At 40.2% G+C, this 24,095-nt stretch overlaps 1 protein-coding gene across 3 annotated transcripts in view; it reads left to right on the top strand.

Moving 5' to 3' along the window:
• The first annotated feature begins 9,351 nt into the window (after positions 1 to 9,351).
• apbb1ip (amyloid beta precursor protein binding family B member 1 interacting protein) overlaps positions 9,352 to 24,095 on the top strand; it is a 30,347-nt gene continuing 15,603 nt past the window's right edge. Inside the window, exons 1-5 of one of the 3 annotated variants that reach the window (XM_090199673.1) lie at positions 9,493 to 9,767; positions 21,597 to 21,672; positions 21,852 to 21,911; positions 22,957 to 23,044; positions 23,512 to 23,810. In XM_090199673.1, coding sequence (XP_090055799.1) covers positions 21,616 to 21,672; positions 21,852 to 21,911; positions 22,957 to 23,044; positions 23,512 to 23,810 — 504 coding nt within the window. In that variant the 5' untranslated portion in view covers positions 9,493 to 9,767; positions 21,597 to 21,615. Of the gene's footprint in view, positions 9,768 to 21,596; positions 21,673 to 21,807; positions 21,912 to 22,956; positions 23,045 to 23,511; positions 23,811 to 24,095 lie in introns of all 3 variants that reach the window. The other 2 variants (XM_021562785.3, XM_036944112.2) reach the window with 2 other exon arrangements.

Raw genomic sequence — 24,095 nt, 5'->3', positions numbered from 1 at the left:
GTGAGGCTATATACCAGGGGTACCGGTATAGAGTCAATGTGCGGGGCACCGGTTCGTCAAGGTAATTGAGGTAATATGTACAGCTGAAGTCGGAAGTTTACATACACCTTAGCAAAATACTTTTAAACTCATTTTTTTCACAATTCCTGACATTTAATCCTAATAAAAATTCCCTGTCTTAGGTCAGTTAGGATCACCACTTTGTTTTAAGAATGTGAAATTTCATAATAATAGTAGAGAGAATGGTTTCTTTCAGCTTTTATTTCTTTCATCACATTCTCAGTGGGTCAGAAGTTTACATACACTCAATTAGTATTTGGTAGCATTGCCTTTAAATTGTTTAAGTTGGGTCAAACGTTTCCGATAGCCTCCCACAAGCTTCCCACAATAAGTTGGGTGAGTTTTGGCCCATTCATCCTGACAGAGCTGGTGTAACTGAGTCAAGTTTGTAGGCCTCCTTGCTTTCACACGCTTTTCCAGTTCTGCCCACAATTTTTCTATAGAATTGAGGTCAGGGCTTTGTGATGGCCACTCCAATACCTTGACCTTGTTGTCCTTAAGCCATTTTGCTACAACTTTGGAAGTATGCTTGGGGTCATTGTCAATTTGGAAGACCTATTTGCGACCAAGCTTTAACCTCCTGACTGATGTCTTGAGAAGTTGCTTCAATATATCCACATAATTTTCCTGCCTCATGATGCCATCTATTTTGTGAAGTGCACCAGTCCCTCCTGCAGCAAAGCACCCACACAACATGATGCTGCCACCCCCGTGCTTCACGGTTGGGATGGTGTTCTTCGGCTTGCAAGCCTCCCCCTTTTTCCTTCTTTTAATTACGGTCTTGGAGCAGTGGCTTCTTCATTGCTGAGCGTCCTTTCAGGTTATGTCAATATAGGACTCGTTTTACTGTGGATATACACTGCTCAAAAAAATAAATGGAACACTAAAATAACACATCCTAGATCTGAATGAATGAAATATCCTTATTAAATACTTTTTTCTTTACATAGTTGAATGTAAATGATGTCAATTAGCCCATCAGAAACTTCTAAAGCCATGACATAATTTTCTGGAATTCTCCAAGCTGTTCAAAGGTGCAGACAACTTAATGTATGTAAACATCTGACCCACTGGAATTGTGATACAGTGAATTGTCTGTAAACAATTGTTGGAAAAATGACTTGTGTCATGCACAAAGTAGATGTCCTAACCGACTTCCAAAAACTATAGTTTGTTCACAAGAAATTTGTGGAGTGGTTGAAAAACAAGTTTTAATGGCTCCAACCTAAGTGTATGTAAACTTCCAACTTCAGCTGTATATATTGTTTTTTCTCACAATGTAGTGCAGATATTTTGTCTGCATTAGTTCTTCATTTGTTGATGAGTATTTTGACAGTTTTGGTGAAAACTGTTATTATTAAACTTCTGTACACGCGACCATGCATTGATAATAAACAGAGGGCACTATGCATAAATATTGAAGGAACTTTTTAATTTGCAGTATACATACTTAAGATGATGAACAGGAATGACATTTACGCTGACAGCTGACCAGAAATAACCATCTGAAAGCCACGCCTCCAATCTGATAGGCTGCCACCTGTACAATATATTATTAAAAACTTTCACAATTGAACCCCTCCCATCACAAAAAGATTCTGGTTTTAACCTTTACACAGGGGTTCTTCGAAGATCCTGTTCAGAGGGGTTCCTCAAGGAACCTTTTCAACTGGAAAGGTTCCGCCAGTGTGGCTGAACCATTACTTCTAAGAACATGAAGAGGTTCTAAATGGAACTTGTAAGGTTCTATAAAGAACCATAAAAAAATATTTTCTATAGCACCAAAAAAAAGGGTTCCGCTATGGTTACATCCATTTTTGGGGCTATAGAAAACCCTTTTTTATGGTTCTTGATAGAACCTTTAAGGAGAATGGTTCTATAAAGAAGCTTTCTCAATCTCAATCTCAATCTCTCAATTTGTAGAACCCTGTGTTACAGGGTGTTTTTTTTCTGGTTTAATAGTCATATTATGTTGTTCAAATTTCATTGATTTTATTATTGTGTTTATCAACAAGTTGAATCATGTGTAGCTTTGGAACGACTGGGTCGAGGAAAGGAAAGACTGGAAAGAATGAGGAAAGACTAAAGAACTACTGACTTAATTAATCATCCTCAAGCGAGTAGATAAAATGGAATGACACTCTCACTCAGAGTTGCACAAAAAGAGCTGTGAAAAAAACACCCCCCAAAATATTCGATTGATGTTTTAACTGCAAAGAACTCAAGAGTTTTTTGGGTCAGTATGGTTCCACATTGAACCATCATTTTTGATTATCCTTTGATGTCACTTTTTAAATTTAATTTTACCCCATTTTCTCCCTAATTTCATGGTATCCAATTGTTAGTAATTGTTAGACTATCTTGTCTCATCGCTACAACGGGCTCAGGAGAGACGAAGGTCATGTGTCCCCCGAAACACAACCCGTACTGCTTCTTAACACAGCGCTCATCCAACCCGAAAGCCAGCCGCACCAATGTATTGGAGGAAACACCGTGCACCTGGCAACCATGCACTGCGGCCGGCCCGCCACAGGAGTCACTGGTGTGCCATGAGACAAGACTTACCGGCCAACATTGATTTTGTTAAAAATAATGTACTAGCTATTATGCAAATACATAACGAAGAGGAAATTAAATGTCTGAGCCTTTACCAACATCAATTTATAGCCAAGGCTACTAACTCTTATTGCACAGTTCCATAGAAGCTGAAAGTATTTCTAGAACAGCTTACCCTTTATTGACTGGCATGTCTCATTTGTCCTGAATGAACTCTCTGATGACCTTGTCATCAACAGTGTTGTCCGAGGTGTCAGTAGGTTTTTGCTCTGGACATCTTTATTGTTGAGACAGCTGTTGCCCTTCCAATGTCTGTCACGTCAAACTCACCATGTCTAGGGTGGTGACTAGGGTAGTCAGGAAATGTCTATCTTTTGTTGAGGAGACCTTAGGTGAAAGTCAGGAATGTGAAACATTAATATTGGACTTTCTCCCAATCTCATTAGTTAATTAGACTACAACTCTTGGGACTGGCTTGCATATCATGTAGTCATTAATATCTGATTTGAGGGAATATTTGAGACATTTTGTAGTACTGCCTATCAATAATTTTTACATAACCTTTACTTAACTAGGCAAGTCAGTTAAGAACAAATTCTTATTTACAACAAAGGCCAATCCCGGACGACGCTGGGCCAATTGTGCGCCACCCAATCACATCCGGGTGTGATACAGCCTGGATTTGAACCAGTGATGCCTCTTGCCTTAGACCACTGCGCCACTCGGGAGCACCCTAATAAAGACATACAGTACACACAGCTATAAATATATATTATTTGAGTGTTGTTTGCTCTTTTGATTGCTAATGAAATCTTGTTAGAATAGCTATTTTCCACATAAACTCAGCAAAAAAAGAAACGCCCCCTTTTCAGGACCCTGTCTTTCAAAGATAATTAGTAAAAGTCCAAATAACTTCACAGATCTTCATTGTAAAGGGTTTAAACACTGTCTCCCATGCTTGTTCAATGAAACATAAACAATTAATGAACATGCACCTGTGGAACGGTCGTTAAGACACTAACAGCTTACAGACGGTAGGCAATTAAGGTCACAGTTATGAAAACTTAGGACACTAAAGAGGTCTTTCTACTGACTCTGAAAAACACCAAAAGAAAGATGCCCAGGGTCCCTGCTCATCTGTGTGAACATGCCTTAGGCATGCTGCAAGGAGGCATGAGGACTGTAGATGTGGCCAGGGCATTAAATTGTAATGTCCGTACTGTGAGACGCCTAAGTCAGAGCTACAGGGAGACAGAACGGACAGTTGATCGTCCTCGCAGTGGCAGACCACGTGTAACAACACCTGCACAGTATCGGTACATCCGAACATCATACCTGCAGGACAGGTATACGCTGGCAACAACAACTGCCTGAGTTGCACCGGAAACACACAATCCCTCCATCAGTGCTCAGACTGTCCGCAATAGGCTGAGAGAGCCTGGACTGAGGGCTTGTAGGCCTGTTGTAAGGCAGGTCCTCACCAGACTTCACCGGCAACAACGTCTCCTATGGGCACAAATCCACCGTCGCTGTACCAGACAGGACTAGCAAAATGTGCTCTTCACTGACGAGTTGCGGTTTTGTCTCACCAGGGGTGATGGTTGGATTTGCGTTTATCGTCGAAGGAATGAGCGTTACACCGAAGCCTGTACTCTGGAGCAGGATCGATTTGGAGGTGGTGGGTCCATCATGGTTTGGGGCGGTGTGTCACAGCAACATTGGACTGAGCTTGTTGCCATTGCAGGCATTCTCAATGCTGTGTGTTACAGGGAAGACTCCTCTTCCCTCATGTGGTACCCTTCCTGCAGGCTCATCCTGACATGACCCTCCAGCATGACAATGCCACCTGCCATACTGCTGGTTCTGTGTGTGGTTTCCAGCAAGACAGGAATGTCAGTGTTCTGCCATGGCCAGCGAAGAGCCCAGACCTCAATCCCATTGAGCACGTCTGGGACCTGTTGGATCAGAGGGTAAGGGCAAGGGCCATTCCCCCCCAAAATGTCCTGGAACTTGCAGGTTTCTTGGTGGAAGAGTGGAGTGACACCTCACAGCAAGAGGTTTGTGGGGCGGCAGGGTAGCCTAGTGGTTAGAGCGTTGGACTCCTACCCAGAAGGGTGCAAGTTCAAATCCCCAAGGTGCAAATCTGTCATTTTGCCCCTGAACAGGCAGTTAACCTAGGCTACCCTGCCTAGGTTCCTAGGCTGTCATTGCAAATTAGAATTTGTTTTTAACTGACTTGCCTAGGTAAATAAATAAAGAACTGGCAACTCTGGTGCAGTCCATGTGGAGGAGCTGCACTGCTGTACTTAATGCAGCTGGTACGGACTGTTACACCAGATACGAACTGTTACTTTTGATTTTGACCCCCCCTCCCTTTGTTCAGGGACACATTCTTCAATTTCTGTTATTCACATGTCTGTGGAACTTGTTCAGTTTATGTCTCAGTTGTTGAATCTTGTTATGTTCATACAAATATTTACACATGTTAAGTTTGCTGAAAATAAAAGCAGTTGACAGTGAGAGGACGTTTCTTTTTTTGCTGAGTTGAGTTATTTTGCCACAACACGATGAAAGGAAAAAATAGTCAGTCAATAGAGCAAAGTGATCAAAACCCTCAATGTTTCTGCCCTGACACTTTTAAACTTCTGCTCCTGCTGCTCCCCAATAAATGTACTCCTGTAAACATTTTAAGTGTTCAGACTTATCAGTCTTAAGAAAGGTTCAAGGTTGGTGGCATTGCCTACCCTCACACCACCCACCAAGTTCAGTAGCAATTAATATGAGACCAAAGGAAAGCTAATGTTACCACGCAGTAGAGGGCGCTACTGTACACCTGGAAAACATATTTGTGTATGCATAACTTGATAAAACACTGACCTGGGTCTTTGTGTTGAATTACATTTTTACAGACACTTTATTGTATTTCAATGAATGTTTCAGGGTTTTCGAACTGCTTTTACGATTATCACACAGCACTTTGGTTTGGAAGGGCATTACTTGGAAAGCCAATGTGAGGTGTGGACTAGCACATAGCTTAAGAGAAATAACACGCCGGAGACATAATAATAATGGTTTTAAAGTATGCCATCTTACCTTGCCTTTCATGTACGCCACAACCCTCACACCTTACCATCTGGCCTTTTGCAGTTATTTGAAACCTGGCATGGATTTTCACAACCGCTTTCCTGTACTGAAGGCAAGACTGATCTTTGTCAAAGAGAGCTTTGTCAACGTCCATTTTTCTATTCAAACTGCCATTTCACTGTATCAAATACTGCCTCCATTGAATGTGTGTTTAAGTTTGCTGTTGAAGCTGCACAGGCAATGGTCAGAAGTTAAGTTGTTGTTTCATCTTCTTACATCTCAGAAGCGTTATCTCAAACGTCTTCCTATTAGTCAGCTATGGATAAACAGAGTCAATGGTGCGGAAAGCCTGCTATTGTCAAGTGCTTTTAAATAGATCCTTAAAGCAATAGGTGAAACAACGCCAGCCACCCCAGGGGCATTTATTCTTGAATTTGTTCCAAGGAAATGAGTATTCAACATTATGTAAAAAAATATATACCTAAAAGGCATGCTTAGGTATACAGAAAAACATGCATATTTTTTTACATGAAATTAAGCATAATGATTATGGCTGTAGATTGCAGGAAATATCCGTTTCAGCTGTTTGAAAAAGTCTACATTCTCTAGCTTCCCCCCCCCCCCCCCAGCTATCCTCACATACTTTGTGCCCCCTCAGATTTTTGGGGTGCATGACACCACTGTGTGCATTGGAGGAAAAAACAATGTAAAAAGTATTTTTGTTGTTTTGATATTGTGTAAACTGATGTGGCAGTTTCAAAGCTATGGATTCCAGCTTTAAAACACATGGTATGGGGATGCTATAGCAGGAACATAGCTCCCTCATCGTAGGGTTTAGGGATGGAGCTGAAATCTGATGGATAGCTGACATCAACCATATACCGGCGAGGGTGACAACACAGTTTTTATTTACCCTCTCCGCTGACCACCTCCACCCAGTCAATGAAAGGTGAACGGACAGGAAAGGAAAGGCACAATAAACATAGCTTCTTAACTCAACAATGGTGATCTTTCATTCAGTGAATTTATTTGGATAGGGCTCAGGAATAAGTAACATAAGAGGTCGATTAGGGCCCCATGCCGCTAGGGGGGTCCCGACCACACAAAAAAAACCACAAAAAAACAACAACTGTCTTTATGGACTTTAGTAAACTTACTGGAAGTCGGTAGTGTGGTTGTGCATCAACAATATTTCTGTTGTTATGTCAGTCACACCGTCAATCAATTAGCCATGTCACCAAAATGGGTAGAATTGCAGGAAATCTTGCTTTGGGCCCCCAAAAGGCTAGAGCTGGCCCTGATAGAGCTCTCCAAAATATGACTGTTAACCTTTACGCTATCATATAGAGTTAATAGGGGCAGCAAAGGCAGCCTATGGCTACCATCTGTTCTTCAACCCCTGGGATAGGAAATAAGAGTGGGTGGAGCACATGCTTTCCCCAAGTGTTTATTTAATACATCACATCTGATGAAAGGCTCTAGACTCATTCAGAGCTATTTTGTTTCCCCCTATGGAGTTCAACCACACAACATGTTGACAGCCTCTCGCCACAGAGAGAGAGAGGGTGGTCTGTGTTTCCCATTGGAGCCAAAGGCCCCCAAGAGAAAATAGGTTCAAACATTACAGCTCCAGTGCTAGTAATGGCTGAATAATGGACAGAAAATATGGGAAGCTGGCTGCTATTTTTCCACTTTTAGTGAAGTTCTTTCCACTGTTGGTTGCCAAGGTGGGGATGGGGGTCAGTTCCCTTTTAGTTAGGCTCATTAAGGGAAATACCCTAAATCCAGTTCACGTTGAAAATGTACTAAGATTCCCTATGAGGTTTTTCATCATTTTATAGCAGTTTAATGTGACTGGCCAGAAATGAATCCTAACCATCTTGCTTTTAACTACAGTTACTCAAAGGAAGTCTCGCTTTTTTATGATCACTGATAATATCTGGCACATAAGTCATGATGGGTCAAGATTTTATTTTGTAACTAATGTGTTCTGTCTTCTTGGCCAGGCTTACTTGACAAAGATATTTTGAATCTTAATATAACCTTCATCAATTATATATTTGGATAAATATAAATGTCTGCGTGTCTGCTTTACTAGATAATGGCCGTGAGTATATTCATAGCTTTTACAGTACCGGTCCCTGACTTTACCCTGCACAAATCTGAACTCACACCACAATACACTGTATATATACACCAATATTCAAACAGCTTAAGAAAACAAAAATAGTTGTTGGTATATTAGTATGTTTAGTCATCTTTCAGAGTTCAGAGTTTTTGTGCTCCCTTTCAGTAACGTCTTTTTCTTTCGCATTTTTATTTTCATTAATGTTTTTAGAATAAACCTGTCCAATGACAATCTCACTTTTAAAAGTGAATAGTCTGTTAACTCGTGGCCAAATAATGTTGACTCATCTTATACTTGTATTTGTGGCTAAAGCATCCATTGGATAAAAAAAAACACTTAAAAAAACTCAAACTGATATCTCAAACAGAGATCTATTTCTGTTTTGCGATCGGTGTCCCTTCCACGGGACGGTTGAGCTAACGTAGGCTAATGCGATTAGCATGAGGTTGTAAGTAACAAGAAACTTTCCCAGGACATAGACATATCTGATATTGTTAGAAAGCTTAAAATCTTGTTAATATAATTGTACTGTCCAATTTACAGTAGCTATTACAGTGAAATAATACCATGCTATTGTTTTAGGAGAGTGCACAATTTTGAACAGGAAAAGTTATTAATAAACAAATTAGGCACATTTGGGCAGTCTTGATACAAAATTTTGAACAATGGTTTATTGGATCAATTTAAAACTTTGCACTTTGCACATACACTGCTGCCACTGTGGCCAAAATCTAAATTGCACCTGGGCTGGAATAATACATTATGGCCTTTCTCTTGCATTTCAAAGAAAATGGTACAAAAAAAATACAAAAGAACAGTTGTTTTTTCTTTGTGTTATATAGATCTATTGTGTTTTATTCTCCTACATCCCTTTCACATTTCCACAAACTTCAAAGTGTTTCCTTTCAAATGGTACCAAGAATATGCATATCCTTGCTTCAGGGCCTGAGCTACAGGCAGTTAGATTTGGGTATGTCATTTTAGGCAAAAATTTTAAAAAAAGGGGCAGATCCTTAAGAGGTTTAAAAAGTGCTTGCTATTTCCTCATAGAGAACGATGTCATCCTGCCTCATTGGCTAAACTGGCCAATCAGTGGTCTACTCGCATTAATATTTGTTGGGGTATGCCCACACAATTGCGACAAAGAAAATCTGCTTTTTCAGCATATTTAAATAAGATTTTTGTGGAAGTTAAAGTATTTTACTCATATTGTAATTAATTACAGGTCATATTTAAAAGACATTTGGAAGCACTGGACAGTTACTTTAAATGTGTTCTACATCATTTGGCTCCATTGGCACCATGTAATATAGAATTCTGGTCAAATTGAGCCAAAGGCAACTCCCCATTATAAACCCTAAGGTTTACATGTCATAGCATACACCCACTCATCTGTTAATCACTTTCAAAGGACAAAATTATTTCTGAACCTAAACACCTCAACAATGCTTCTACCTTCTCTCTTTCTATTTCCCTCTCCAGACACTCCTTTCCCAGTATCAACTTTAATGAACCTCAAGTGTCTCATTGACACGCATTGTTTTCAAATTTAGATCTGCACTACACGAAAAATAAAAGAGACTATTCTCTAACTTTTAATGCTAAATCACACCTATCAGTAATGTACATACTCACCATTACTTTACAGTTAAGCAAGTGGATATGCGAACTTTGGCACTGCCCAGAGCTCAGTGTTGTAAAAGTTTTCAGCTCTGCTCTGGATGGAATGCACTGACAGGTCTAGACCTGAACTTCCGCATAGACCAGGAAACTAAAGTAACAGTTGTTGAGTCAGATACAGTCCAACTCCACACACCCAACCCTTCATGAGTTGTGGTGTTTGTTCAGTGTTATTAGAGAGAAAACTAGACATAATTGACGTCCAATAACCTGTTATTATTCTATCGATACGTGAAAAAGGATTACACAGGTATCAAAGGTGAGTTCCATTTCTGTTATTGTTGGGATCCACTCGATCCACTGAAGAAACTATATAACTAACCATTGTCTTCCAATGCTGCTTGCGTTCACAGTAAGTACTGAAAGAGTACCTCTACTAACAATAGTATCATCTCCTCATTTGTCAATGTCAATCATGTTCGTTATTTCTCTACATCAGGCTTAAGCAAATAATTTTTTTGTCTTTATCTAAATGTCAGATACCATCAATGTGAAAATCATGTACTTTCCATAGACATGTCAGATTACGTATGTCTGTGTTGTCAAGTTTTCCTCAGTGATACATAGCATTGATATCAGATTAAAAGAGGGCAGAATTGCAGAGTGGTCAGTTTATTAGGTACACCCATCATGTACTTTCCATAGACATGTCAGATTACGTATGTCTGTGTTGTCAAGTTTTCCTGAGTGATACATCCTATTGATATCAGATTAAAAGAGGGCAGAGTTGCAGAGAGTGGCAAGTTTATTAGGTACACCCATCTAGTATTGGATCGGACCCCCCTTTTCCTACACAACAGCCTGAATTCTTCGAGGCATGGATTCTACAAGGTGTGGGGTTCAAACGTTGCTCAATTTGTATCAAGGGACCTAACGTGTGCCAGGAAAACATTCCCCACACTAATACACCGTTTCCCCGGTAGAGTGTGTTTAGAGTGTCTGCTCTGAGATTGGAAGGATGGGAGTTCCATCTCCAGCCGAGTCATACCAGAGTCATAAAATGGGACCCGATGCGTCTCTGCTTGGCACTCAGCATTAAGGAGAGAGATTGGGGTTAAGGCCCTGCGATAGACTAGCGTCTTGTCCAGGGGGTGTACTTGTACATCAAGCTGCCTCATGCTACAGAAACAGGAGATCTTCTCCTATGAGCCATTCTGGATCGTGCCAGTTCTTGTGTGTTTTATCTCTCCAACTAGGGTTGACCATTAACTAACTATAGTCTGATGTATGACTCAGGAGCCAGGCTAGAAGAACTTGGTTAGCCTCTAATTCCACCAGGAAGGCCAGTAGAGTAGTTATTTTCTCCCTATTGGTGTTCAGAAAGTTGGCTCCTGGCAGCTGAAATTCCTGCTGAGATGACAACCAATGACTGCAGACACTATTACAGAGAGAAGCAAATCACTTGTGAAATATCTCTCTCAATACTTTCCAATGAGAAAGGGAAGGAGTGAGCAGAGGGAAAACCAATTTCAGAAGGTCAGGCGTATTTGAACTTTCATAAGTATGCGGAAGGAAGTAGGCAGAATTTTTCTTGACTGAATGTTGGAAGACTGACATAGATTGCATTTCTCTCAAATTGAAATCAGTCTGGTCTGTTTGACATCTTGAGTTGTTTTCATGCAAGTAACTGTCATATTATTACACTATTTTGAAGTGCCAGTTTTTCAAGATGGAATATGTGGGTCCATATTTTAGTTGTCTACATAGTCTTTACAATGTAGATATCAGGGTTGGGGTCAATTCCAATTTAATTTCAAATGCCAAATTCCATTCTGGTATTCAAGCAGGAGGTGGAGAATTGAATAGGAATTGTAAAAGACAATTATCCCTGAAATGGAATTGGATTTGAATTGGAATGTAGACTGTCTGAATTGGAATTGATCATGAACCTCCTTTGGAATTGAATCGGAATTTAGACAGTCTGAATATTAATTGAATTGGAATTGAAGAAGAAATCCATCCTTGGAATTGAATTTGAATTTAATTGGAATTTAGACTGTCTGCGTTAGAATTTATTTTCAATTAGAAAAGAAAACATCCTTGGAATGGAATTCCATCCTTGAATTGTATTATAATTGTGCAAATTAAAGTTACTGAGTTAATGCATTTAGAATTGAAATTTTATGCAAATTTAGTTTTAAATCAAATAATTATAATTATATACATTACTTATATGCAGCATGTTTTGTAGCTTGTCTAGAGTAGTTAAAATGCAATTTTTTTCCATTTAGGGTATTTTGTTCCAATTCAAGTGATAGTTCACCAAAAATGACCTTACCCGTAAAGCTGCAATATGTAACTTTTTGGTAGACCTGACCAAACTCACATGGAAATGTGTGTTATTGATCTGTCATTATCATTGAAAGCAAGTCTAAGAAACGGTAGATATGTTCTATGTGGGGGCCTCCCGAGTGGCGCAGTGGTCTAAGGCATCACAGAGCCAGCTGTGCCACTAGAGATTCTGGGTTTGAGTCCAGGCTCTGTCACAGCTGGCCGTGACTGGGAGACCCATGTGGTGGCGCACAATTGACCCAGCATCGTCTGGGTTAGGGGTGGGTTTGCCCGGCAGGGATGTCCCATTGTGCACTAGCGACTCCTGTGGTGGGCTGGGCACAGTGCATGCTGACATGGTCGCTAGGTGTATGGTGTTTCCTCCGACAAATTGGTGCAGCTGGCTTCCAGGTTAAGTGAGCATTGTGTCAAGAAGCAGTGCAGCTTGGTTGGGTTGTGTTTCAGAGGACCCATGCCTCTCTCAAGTCTGTATGGGATTTGCAGTGATGAGACAAGACTGTAACTACCAATTGGATACCATGAAATTGGGGTAAAATAAAGATATGTTCTATGTGTGCTATTTCTATGCTTCATGTTCTTAAGTTTCCTTTTTAAATCTTTCACTGACAATACAATATTCTTTTGGTTATGGAAAATATATTTAACAGCGGTTTAGATGGTATAATGATTCTCTACACGATACTTGCTTGTTTTGTCACATAAACTGAAATTAGGCAAACTATTAGAATTTTTGAAACCAGGAAATGGCAGAGCCATTTCTGCATAGCGCATCTTTAAGAAGTCTATGAACTACGACATTGTCATTTTGTAATTTGGGTGAACGATCCCTTAAGGATGCCTTTTATATGGATGCATAATTCTAATTCCACTAAGTATTGTTTATTAAATTATTATGTATTGATTTATAATTCCACAACATATGCCATATAGCAGACACTTTTCTATTGCTTACTTTTAGCCTTGGAGAAATACATTTTAAATTGTGTCAGAGGGCTGATTAACATACAGTGCCTTCAGAAACCATTCACACCCCTTGACTTTTTGCACATTTTGTTGTGTTACAGCCTGAATTTAAAGTGGATTAAATTTAGATTTTGTGTCACTGGCCTACACACAATACCCCATAACGTCAACGTGGAATAATGTTTTACATTTTTTTAATTTTTTTTTTTTACAAATGAATAAAAAATGAAAGCTAAATGTTTTGAGTCAATATTCAACCCCCTTGTTAAGCTCAGGATTAAAAATATGCTTAACAAGTCACATAAATTGCATGGGCTCACCCTGTGTGCAATAATAGTGTTTAACATGAGTTTTGAATGACTACCTCATCTCTGTACCCAACACATACAATTATCTGTAAATAAAAAAAGCACACATTGAATATCCCTTTGAGCATGGTAACTTTATTGATTACACTTTGGATGGTGTATCAATACACACAATCACTACAAAGATACAGGCTTCCTGCCTAACTCAGTTGCTGAAGAGGTAGGAAACCACTCAGGGATTTCACCATGAGGCCAATGGTCACTTCAAAACAATTACAGAGTTTAATAGCTGTGCTAGGAGAAAACTGAGGATGGATCAACAACACTGTAGTTACTGCACAAAACTAACCTAATTGACAGAGTGTAAAGAAGGAAGCCTGTACGGAATACAAATATTCCAATCATGCATCCAGTTTGCAATAAGGAACTAAAGTAAAACTGCAAAAAATGTGGCAAAGAAATGTAACTTTATGTCGTCAATACAAAGCGTAATGTTTGGGGCAAATCCAACACATATCACGCTTCATACTTTCAAGTGTGGTTGTGGCTGCATAATGTTATGGGTATGCTTGTCATTTGCAAGGACTAGGGAGCTCCTTTTTATGATAGAAAGAAACAGAATAGTACTAAGAATAGGCACAATCCTAGAGGAAAATCTGGTTGTCTGCTTTCCAACACACAATCACCTTGAACACCAGGCCAAATATACTGTTCAGTCGTGGCCAAAAGTTTTGAGAATGACACAAATATTAATTTTCACAAAGTCTGCTGCCTCAGTTTGTATGATGGCAATCTGCATATACTCCAGAATGTTATGAAGAGTCCACCTTTGCCATGCAAATGAGCTGTATCCACCCAAAAAACATTTCCACTGAATTTCAGCCCTGCAACAAAAGGACCAGCTGACATCATGTCAGTGATTCTCTCGTTAACACAGGTGTGAGTGTTGACGAGGACAAGACTGGAGATCACTCTGTCATGCTGATTGAGTTCGAATAACAGACTGGAAGCTTCAAAAGGAGGGTGGTGCTTGGAATCATTGTTCTTCCTCTGTCAAACATGGTTACCTGCAAGGAAACATGTGCCGTCATCATTGCTTTGCACAAAAAGGGCTTCACAGGCAAGGATATTGCTGCCAGTAAGATTGCACCTAAATCAACCATTTATCGAATCATCAAGAACTTTAAGAAGAGCGGATCAATTGTTGTGAAGAAGGCTTCAGGGCACCCAAGAAAGTCCAGCATTTGCCAGGACATCTCCTAAAGTTGATTCATCTGCTAGGATCAAGGCAGCACCACTACAAAGCTTGCTCAGGAATGGCAGCAGGCAGGTGTGAGTGCATCTGCACACACAGGGAGGCAAAGACTTTTGGATGATGGCCTGGTGTCAAGAAGGGCAGCAAAGAAGCCACTTCTCTCCAGGAAAACATCAGGGACAGACTGATATTCTGCAAAAGGTACAGGGATTGGACTGCTGAGGACTGGGGTAAAGTCATTTTCTCTCATGAGTCCCCTTTCTGAATGTTTGGGGCATCTGGAAAAAAGCTTGCTCCGGAGAAGACAATGTGAGCGCTACCATCAGTCCTGTGTCATGCCAATAGTAAAGCATCCTGAGACCATTCATGTGTGGGGTTGCTTCTCAGCCAAGGGAGTGGGCTCACTCACAATTTTGCCTAAGAACACAGCCATGAATAAAGAATGGTACTAACACATCCTCCGAGAGCAACTTCTCCCAACCATCCAGGAACAGTTTGGTGACGAACTATGCCTCCAGCATGATGGAGCACCTTGTCCTAAGGCAAAAGTGATAACTAATTGGCTTGGGAAACAAAACATCGATATTTTGGGTCCATGGCCAGGAAACTCCCCAGACCTTAATCCCATTGAGAACTTGTGGTCAATCCTCAAGAGGCGGGTGGACAAGCAAAAACACACAAATTCTGACAAACTCCATGCATTGATTATGCAAGAATGGGCTGCCATCTGTCAGGATGTGGCCCAGAAGTTAATTGGCAGCTTGCCAGGGCAGATTGCAGAGGTCTTGAAAAAGACCAACTTCATGTAATTGTCAATAAAAGCCTTTGACACTTATGAAATGCTTGGAATTATACTTCAGTATTCCATAGTAACATCTGACAAAACATATCTAAAGACACTGAAGCAGCAAACTTTGTGGAAATTAATATTTGTGACATTCTCAAAACTTTTGGCCACGACTGTACACTGGAGTTGCTCACGGAGACAACATTGAATGTTCTTGAGTGGCCTAGTTACAGTTTTGACTTAAATCGGCTTGAAAATCTATGGCAAGACTTGAAAATGTCTTTGTAGCAATGATCAACAACCAACTCGAAAGAGCTTGAAGAATTGTACAATTATAACGTATTGTACAATTCAGATGTGCAAATAATTGACCTAGAAAGACTCACAGCTGTTATCGCTGTCAAAGGTGATTCTAACATGTATTGACTCAGGGGGTTGAATACTTACATAATCAAGATATATTAGTGTTTTAAGTTTCATATATATTTTTTACTAACGTTTGAATTTTTGTTCCACTTCGACATTACAGACTATTTGATGGAGCTCATTACTAAAAATTAAAATCAAGACATGTTAATCCCACTTTGTAACACAACAATGTAAAGAGGTGGGACATTTTTTTTGAAGATAAAGACTAACCATGCAAGTGAATGGAATGAATTCATCTCTATCACTAACAAACACAGTCAGGGGTGGTATTTCCAACTTTCACTCTAAAGGCACACTGCGATATATGCTAATGTAGGTAAATATCTGCATAGATCCCAGAGTGCCTGTCAGTGAATGTTGGAATTACCACCCATGAATGTGTTTGCTAGTGATAGAAATGTGTTTGTTGCATTCAACTCAGCATATGTATGTGTGTCTTTTGGAAGGGATAGGATAAAGTGAAGGGTCAAATTTTGGTTGAACCCTGTGTACAAGTATTCTGTACAGGCTTCCTTCTTTTCATTGTCAGTTAGGTTAGTATTGTGGAGTAACTGCAATGTTGTTGATCCATCCTCAGTTTTCTCCTATCACAGCCATTCAACTCTGGAACTGTTTGAAAGTCACCATTGGCCTCCAAAGTGTAATTAGTAACTTCTCAATGTTCAAAGGGATATTCAATATCTGCTTTTAAAATGTTTACCCATCCACCAATAGATGCCCTTCTTTGCGAGGCATTGGAAAACCTTCCTGCTCTTTGTTTGAAATTCACTGCTGAAACAAAATGTGGAAACAAAAATGTGGAGAAAAAAAAAGTCAATGGGTGTGAATACATTCTGAAGGCACTGTACAAGTGTCACGTCCTGACCTTAGTTCCTTTTTTATGTCTCTATTTTAGTTTGGTCAGGGCGTGAGTTGGGGTGGGCATTCTATGTTTTGTAGTCTAGGTTTTGTGTTTGGCCTGGTATGGTTCCCAATCAGAGGCAGCTGCCTATCGTTGTCTCTGATTGAGAACCATACTTAGGTAGCCTGTTCCCACCTGGTGTTTGTGGGAAGTTTTTTTCTGTTTAGTGTGTTTTGCACCTGACGGAGCTGTGTCTTTTGTTGTTTTGTTAATCAGTGTTCAGTTTCATTAATAAAAGGACGAACACGTGCTGCGCTTTGGTCCTCACCTTCTTCCACCAACGGCCGTTACAACAAGCTTCAAGTCTGCTCAGTATTTTGATAAGGAAAAAAGCTACACAAACAAGTTATAGAAAATGATACCAAAAGGAATTGAGAACAACATTTCTACTTTTGTGTTGTCGATAAAATGTGAAATTCATCATAATTCACTATACCTACCCAGAGGTCCTGCAATGGCTTGAGTTGGTCTGCCTCTGGCAACCATGTCCAATTGACATGGAAAACAGGTCAAGATTCGGGAACACATTATCCCACTGCCTTGACACTGTGAAAACACACACAGCTTTGGTCATGCTGGTCGCCTCAATTCCAAACACGAAGCACTTCTATTCTCACTGCAGACCTTCTGTATATTTGGCCTAAAACACAGGATGTTTCTTACCTGTACTTTTTTGTTGATGATCGCTGAACAGAAGAAGCAAACTGACAGAGATGTCATGCCTGTGGGCACAGGGGCACGTGCCCCTTCAGATTTGTCCTGTTTTAAAAAAAAGACAGTATTACAATTTATCTGTAATACTACGAACCACCTAGCAATTATATGGAGTTGGCTTTCGCTAGCCCAGATTGGTTCTCAATCTCCCAACCTTTAGAAAAGCAAGCAAAAATGAAATGTACTGAATAAGACTCACATTCCTTTCAATATTTGATCTAGATTGTAGCAGAGATACAGAAAAGCATATTTTGTTTCTTAAAAAAAAAAAACACCAGTCAGGAGGATACAGACAGCTGAAGAGACATTGCTCTTAAAAAAATGATTTTTTTTAAACCTAGAATTGCAGGAAAAAGCTGTTTCGAGTGTTCTCCAATTCTCCAACTTCCAGACTGTCAAACCACCCCGAGCCATCTTCACGTACTTCGTGCACCTTCAGATTTTTGGGATGGATGACGCCCCTGAGAATGCATGCACTTTTCATCTGTGGCTACAAACCTCCATGTCGATAAGATCACACTACATTTCAAGAAAAATGTCTTCCTCATACACACAGTTTGAATTGCAGCTCAGTTCAAGTTGATGCAATGGTTGAATGACCTAGTAGTTTTGTGTTTACACAAACTGTCATTGTAACAAATGCTGTGTCTGTCTTGCTCAACATTTCATGTAGCAGGACGATGGGTGTTAACTCACAACTAAGATAGATGTTAGTGGTTTTGCTGACATCACTTTGCAGCTTACAACTCAACTGTTTGTTTGTAATAGTTGTTTGTTTGTCTACATCCTGTGTTCAAGCCCATGTCTTGACATGGGTGGAGGTCATGAGCAAAATTAAGCTATGAGGTTTGACACGCATCTTCCAGTAACATGGCTTTCTGGGCTTCTATGTAGAGGGGTGGGGTCACAGATTATCTTGACAGCAATAGGTTATTGCACCAATCAGATAATAGAGTCTTGAACATAAACTAGGTCACTGCTGCCAACGGATTTCTGTTGAATATCTTCTACCATGTTTGCTCAGGGTGGAATATAACCACTAACCAGAGCCGACGGATTGAGTATTGTACCTGGCTTCTCTCAATCCGTGCTCTCTGGCGAGGTGGAATTTGTATTTATGGAGGATCCCCATCAGACCTTCCTGGGGTGGAAACCAAATAATATATATGATATAATAGGCCGTAAAGATAGTTGTAGGTGTTGATAGGTCGCGTTTCACCCATTCTCTAGCTACTGACACTGGCCTCTCATTCAGGCTAAGGGTGTTAGTTACCACTATGATTCAGAGGGGTTCAGGTTAAATGCAGAAGACATTTCAGTTGAATGCATTCAGTTGTGCAACTGACTAGGTTTCCTTTTCCCTTTCCCTGTTCTGACCGTTTGCTGAAAAGTCAACCCCTTAGAGATTTTTCAGTCACTTCAGAGAGGCAATGTTGAGATTTGGCACTGTGCACTTTAGTATCCTCTTCAAAATGATGCTTTTAAACACAGCTGGCTGGATCTAAATGACCGATACACTAATCCTTTCCTCCTGTGACGTCCAAGCACAAATGGAAACTGACATCAGCTACTCAATGGGTTTAGATGTTTTGTAGATTGCAGACATTTCCAGAAATCACCAAGAGATGGCTAATGTATGATATTCTGGGGTTGGCATAACACAAAGCAAAACAGAAACCCAATGCAGAGTGGAAAACAACTACAGAGCATAGAAGTGGGGGAAACCTAGTAAGAAAGGATGCTCTGTCTGATTTTCTCCTTGTTTCATCTGCTGTCTTAAACAGTTGTAACCACACAAACCCCTGCTACTGGGCTGCAACCTGGTCTCAGAGCATTTCGTATTATTCTGTACGTAAATCCGAGGCACTCCATTTAGTAACACATAATACGGTTTGTAATTCGTAATATATGTATGGTATGTAATAATTAGTTGATGTCCATGACCAAATATTACAAATTACAAATTACAAACCGTATGATATCTTATGAGTTCTAGCTAGGTGGCTAATGTTAGCGACCTGGCTAACATTAGCTAGGCTAGGGGTTAGTGTTAGGGGTTAGGGTTAAGTTTAGGAGTTTGGTTAAAGGGTTAAGGTTAGGGTTAGTGGAAGGGGATAGCTAAAAGTGTATTATGTGTCACGCATTTCTAAATATACAACATGTTATGAATTTGCAATATTTACTATATGTTTTGCATTTGAAAAGTGTATAATATGTTACGAACAGGTGGCTAACGTTAGCTAGCTGGCTAACGTTAGCTAGGCTAGGGGTTAGGAGTTAGGGTTAAGTTGAGGAGTTGGGTTAAAGGGTTAAGGTTAGGGTTAGGGGAAGGGAATCACTAAAGGTGTTAAGGTTAGGTGAAAGGTTAGCTAAAAAGGTTAAGGTTAGGGATAGGGGAAGTGTTAGCCAACATCAACCTTACGTAACCATACCAAACGTAACATGTCTTACTAATTTTAGTGTCCTGGATTTATGTTTACTATATTACGTCTATGAGACCAGGCTGGCTACATCTGAGGGGCAGAAGGAACTTTGTTTACATTTGGCTGTATTGTCGTGAATTTGCTCACGTTCATTACTGAATATAGGATGTTCAACTGTTCGCCCATAATCAGATTTTGAGTGAAATAAGAGTCATGTGTTCTGACAAGATATGATCATGTTAACCTCATGGGGTATTTAGAGAGGACCAAATACATCAGGCGTATAAAGTTGCAGCGCTTGCAAAAGACATTGCATGCTACCATCTCCTGCAACCTTCACAAATACTTTCAACATCACGAGAAGCAAGAGGAAGTTGCCCTGTAACCACTTCCCTCTGTTTTGGGACACACCGGACATTCTAGCAAGGGTGGGGGAGCAACACACGTACCCACACACACAGGTGTTATCTGTACAAACAAGTGCTCAATCTGTTATAGGTTAAAATAGTTTTAGAGAAACTTGATATCACTAACGTTACTGTATATAATGATGCCTGCAATGAAGCAGTGAATCACATTTTTCCTTGAGAAGTTAACGTTCGTCGAATGCCAGTCTAGCTGGTCGTAGATTACATCTTGACAAAACATTTTATTCTCAATGGTTTGTTTTGATATGAATTATGGATTTGACATTAATTGTATGTGAATTACGGATGAGTATATTTAATTACATATCCTATACAACTCACCAATCCTACATCACTACTAAATTAGCCATATTCTACGATAGAAAAACACGATTTGTGTTTTGACTGCACAGTCCGGCACACCGTAACATTTGTTCTACTACAGATAATGGGGCTTAACATATTGTGTGTGAGAAAGAGACAGCATAATGTACATCATGACTACGGTAGCTCTCGATATGGCACCCAATCATTTTTTTTTACGTTGACTTAAGTCAATAAAAATGGATTGCTTCTCGTGATGTTGAAAGTAGGTGGCCCCATGATAAATTAAGCCTACACACTCATGCCAACAATAGTACCATGGGAGTCACAGTATGACAACTGAGGATCTGATCATGTCTGTTAAAAGTGGGTCTGGATTTTCCTTCTTGATGAGTAATTTGATAAGCAACTAATTCAGGGGTGGCAGGGTAGCATAGTGGTTAGAGCGTTGGACTAGTAACCGAAAGGTTGCAAATTCAAATCCCCAAGCTGACAAGGTAAAAATCTATTATTCTGCCCCTGAACAAGGCAGTTAACCCACTGTTCCTAAGCCGTCATTGAAAATAAGAATTTGTTCTTAACTGACTTGCCTAGTTAAATAAAGGTAAAAAAAATGATTGTATTGTGATTGAGTAATAATTTGTGGTATAACTTACTCATTCAACCTTTATCCTCAGTTAATTTAATGATTTACCGGGCATACCAAAATTATACTATTTTAACTTAATTTACCATATCATCCACATTATTTTCCTGAGTTTAAGAAACTAAAAGGTGGTCTTGAATGTAATCAAGGCAATGACATTTTAAAAGTATCGAAGGGGAAGAAATCACTGTCTGCATTTCAAATGCATAAAAGCCTCAGCCCTAATCTAAGATATCAACGTACTGTACATACTCTATCAGTGATGTACAGTAGGTGTAGCATTTCTGGGCAAGGGGAAGGTCTGTTTGAAAGTTTGTTTGTTTTTTTGTTTGGCCTAACCAGGAAGTGAATTCCAGTATCTGATTGATTGACTTTCTATAAATCCACATTATTGGATTATCAACCAAACAACGTAAGAAACAAGTAATGAACTATCTTTCATAATTTATTGTACTCAAGCAGTTCCCCAAAAAGGAGTTTTGAAAGGCACTGCATGTCTTGACAAGGAATGAATGCCTGGAGTTAAACATACCATGCTTTACTTCCTGGAGTCTATGTTGGGGAGGTTGAGCAAGAACATTTGGCCCTTGGCTACATATTACGAATGAAAACATTCTGTAGTGCATTGATCTCCTACAGTTGGCGGTTCAACACAGAAATGGAGAAATGCGGTGTGTGTGTCGAAGTTAGTGTGCACTCCTTCAAAGGTGACACGGTATGTTTACGCATGACAATCTTAAATATAATCTCAAACTCATTCCTAACATTCTCCGGTTGGAAATTGCTTTCTTGTGCTGAGATGTAATGTATCAATCTCAATCTACGACTTTACCTATTGCCAATGTGGTAGGTTCTAGGTCCTTCCTCGCTCATCCCTTGACTTGTCTTCAACAGATGGACGACATAGACGCTATGTTTAGTGACTTGTTGGGGGAGATGGATCTCCTCACACAGGTGAGTTCAGTCCACACACAACAGCAATGCCTTGGGCATTTGTAACTCACCCTTTGTAAACACTGTATTAACAACTACCCTGAATAAGCCTTTATACATTCTTATAAATGCCAGAAATGCCTGTGAATTGTAACGTTTGTCATGCTGCATGTTTAAACATCTTCACAACGGATGCCAGCAGTCACACAGGACAGACATGTCCAGATAAAATCCCCAACAACTGTTGATAAAAGGATCTAATATACCGTACACAATACATGTCCCTAAGTTTCAAACTGACAGTAGTCATGACTGTTGTGCTTTCGCTCACCAGGGAAGATAGCATTCATCTCTCTTCATTTCTTCAAGGTGATCCCCCAAATGCCAGCTGCTGTTGACTATTATGCAAACCCGCAAGAAAAACATGTATACGTTATTCATACACACAGATCTGCAATACAATATGGTCAGTATTATGGACCCCGTCTTCCTGTAAGGATGCATATGTTACTCCTCATTCCGTTGAAGAGTTGCTAGTAACATAATAACAATGATATTCTGTGGGCAACACAGTAGCGACGTTTCGGATTGTTCCCTGTCTATTTGGACCGAAACCACGGGTAAATAAAGCACTGCTTATGAGAAACAGGACAGTAACACTAAAGCACACGATCAACGATCAACAAGACACTTCAGACTGCCAGGCAGCCGCGAAACAGCGAGAGAACCACCGTTTCTTTTTAAAAACACAGCCACACTCCCCTTTAAGAAAGGGGGTAAAATGTTAAACTCATAAGCAGGGTGGACATTAGCATAACTGTTTGAAGAAACGTATGATCACTTGATACTTTCACACTCACTTTCTGTTTTCTATTAAAACTCCATGTTGCCTGAGATACCTAATACTGAACGTCATTTCTCATTTGATTTCATGAATTTGACATTAGTCCTTCAACTGTTCTCTATGCAAGACAATGGATTTAGAAATCCAGATGGCTACATGGGGACTGGAGTTGTTGTCTTTGGTTTATTGTTAAACTCTTTTGCTCTTCGTTTTTCCCTGCAGAGTCTTGGGGTTGAAACGCTGCCCCCAGAGCCACCTTCTAGCTCAAGCAAAGAAAATAACTTCTCCATGGGCTTTGCTGATATGAACGGTAAATCACAAGCCTAATGATGGCCCTACCAAACACTGCCAGTGTTAAAAATAGTGTTCAAATGTCTCAGATATCAGTTTAAAAATCCCAGAGGCCAACGTCGGCCTTTTCTAACTTTGGTACAGTATGACGCCTATTATTTCTCCAGTGGGTCACTTTTCTTGGGGAAGAATGACATCAATTACCTAGAAAATTACCAGAAATTAAGATTGAACCAATGACGCAGAGAGGTAGAAATAGAGTTACTAATCATACCTCTGGAATATGTCTGGCTACTGTTCAGGCTCTAATTTCAGACAGAGATTAAGATCCAGCCGACACACCAATTATAGCTGTAGGCCTCCGGCTTTCACTCAGTGCAAAACAAGCAGTATTTGTCTGGAGCTTGTGTCATAGCAAGGTCAAAATGTCCTTTGTTATTATACCGTAGCTTGAGCTTCATTTTGTTTTTCCTCTTTTCTACACAGTCGAATCCCTGAATGAATTGGAGGAAAATGACTTGGACGCACTAATGGCTGATTTGATGGCCGACCTCAATGATACAGAGGAGAAGCTGGCGGCGGAGCTAGGAGGGCAGAAAGAGGCTGAAGCGCCGCACCCGGACCTACCTCCCGCTTCGCATGGGCTCAGCTTCTACCCAGAGTCCTCACTCTCCACCCCCACCTCACCTGAGAGAGGCCCCAACACCTTTAGCGCCCCACTAGCTGACTCCCCCGCACCCATTCTCTCGCCACCTACACTTCCACAGCATGCTAAGCTCTCCATGGTGAGTCAGCTCAGGTTCGACACCTAGGCCAGCACTAAAGGCCTTTAGCTGAGCACAGAGGAAGTGAACAAGCTACACTCTACCATCGTTTTAAAGCCTGTCAGCCACGTCTCATCCTGACAGAGACAGCACAGACTCATTTGATTATATCCACATTTTTTCCACTTTACTCTAGCAGACACTCTTTTCTAGTGTGACTACAACAAAGGAATTGGAAATTGGAATTTAGATCAACGCAAACTCATTGTTTACATTAGGTGCTTGAAACAGATACTTGCAAGATAG

This window comes from Oncorhynchus mykiss, chromosome 15 (genome assembly GCF_057628025.1).
Source record: "Oncorhynchus mykiss isolate SJ-2025 chromosome 15, ASM5762802v1, whole genome shotgun sequence".
Taxonomy (NCBI): domain Eukaryota; kingdom Metazoa; phylum Chordata; class Actinopteri; order Salmoniformes; family Salmonidae; genus Oncorhynchus; species Oncorhynchus mykiss.
The sequence above is the reverse complement of the archived record's forward strand: the minus strand, read 5'-3'. Positions and strand labels throughout refer to the sequence as shown.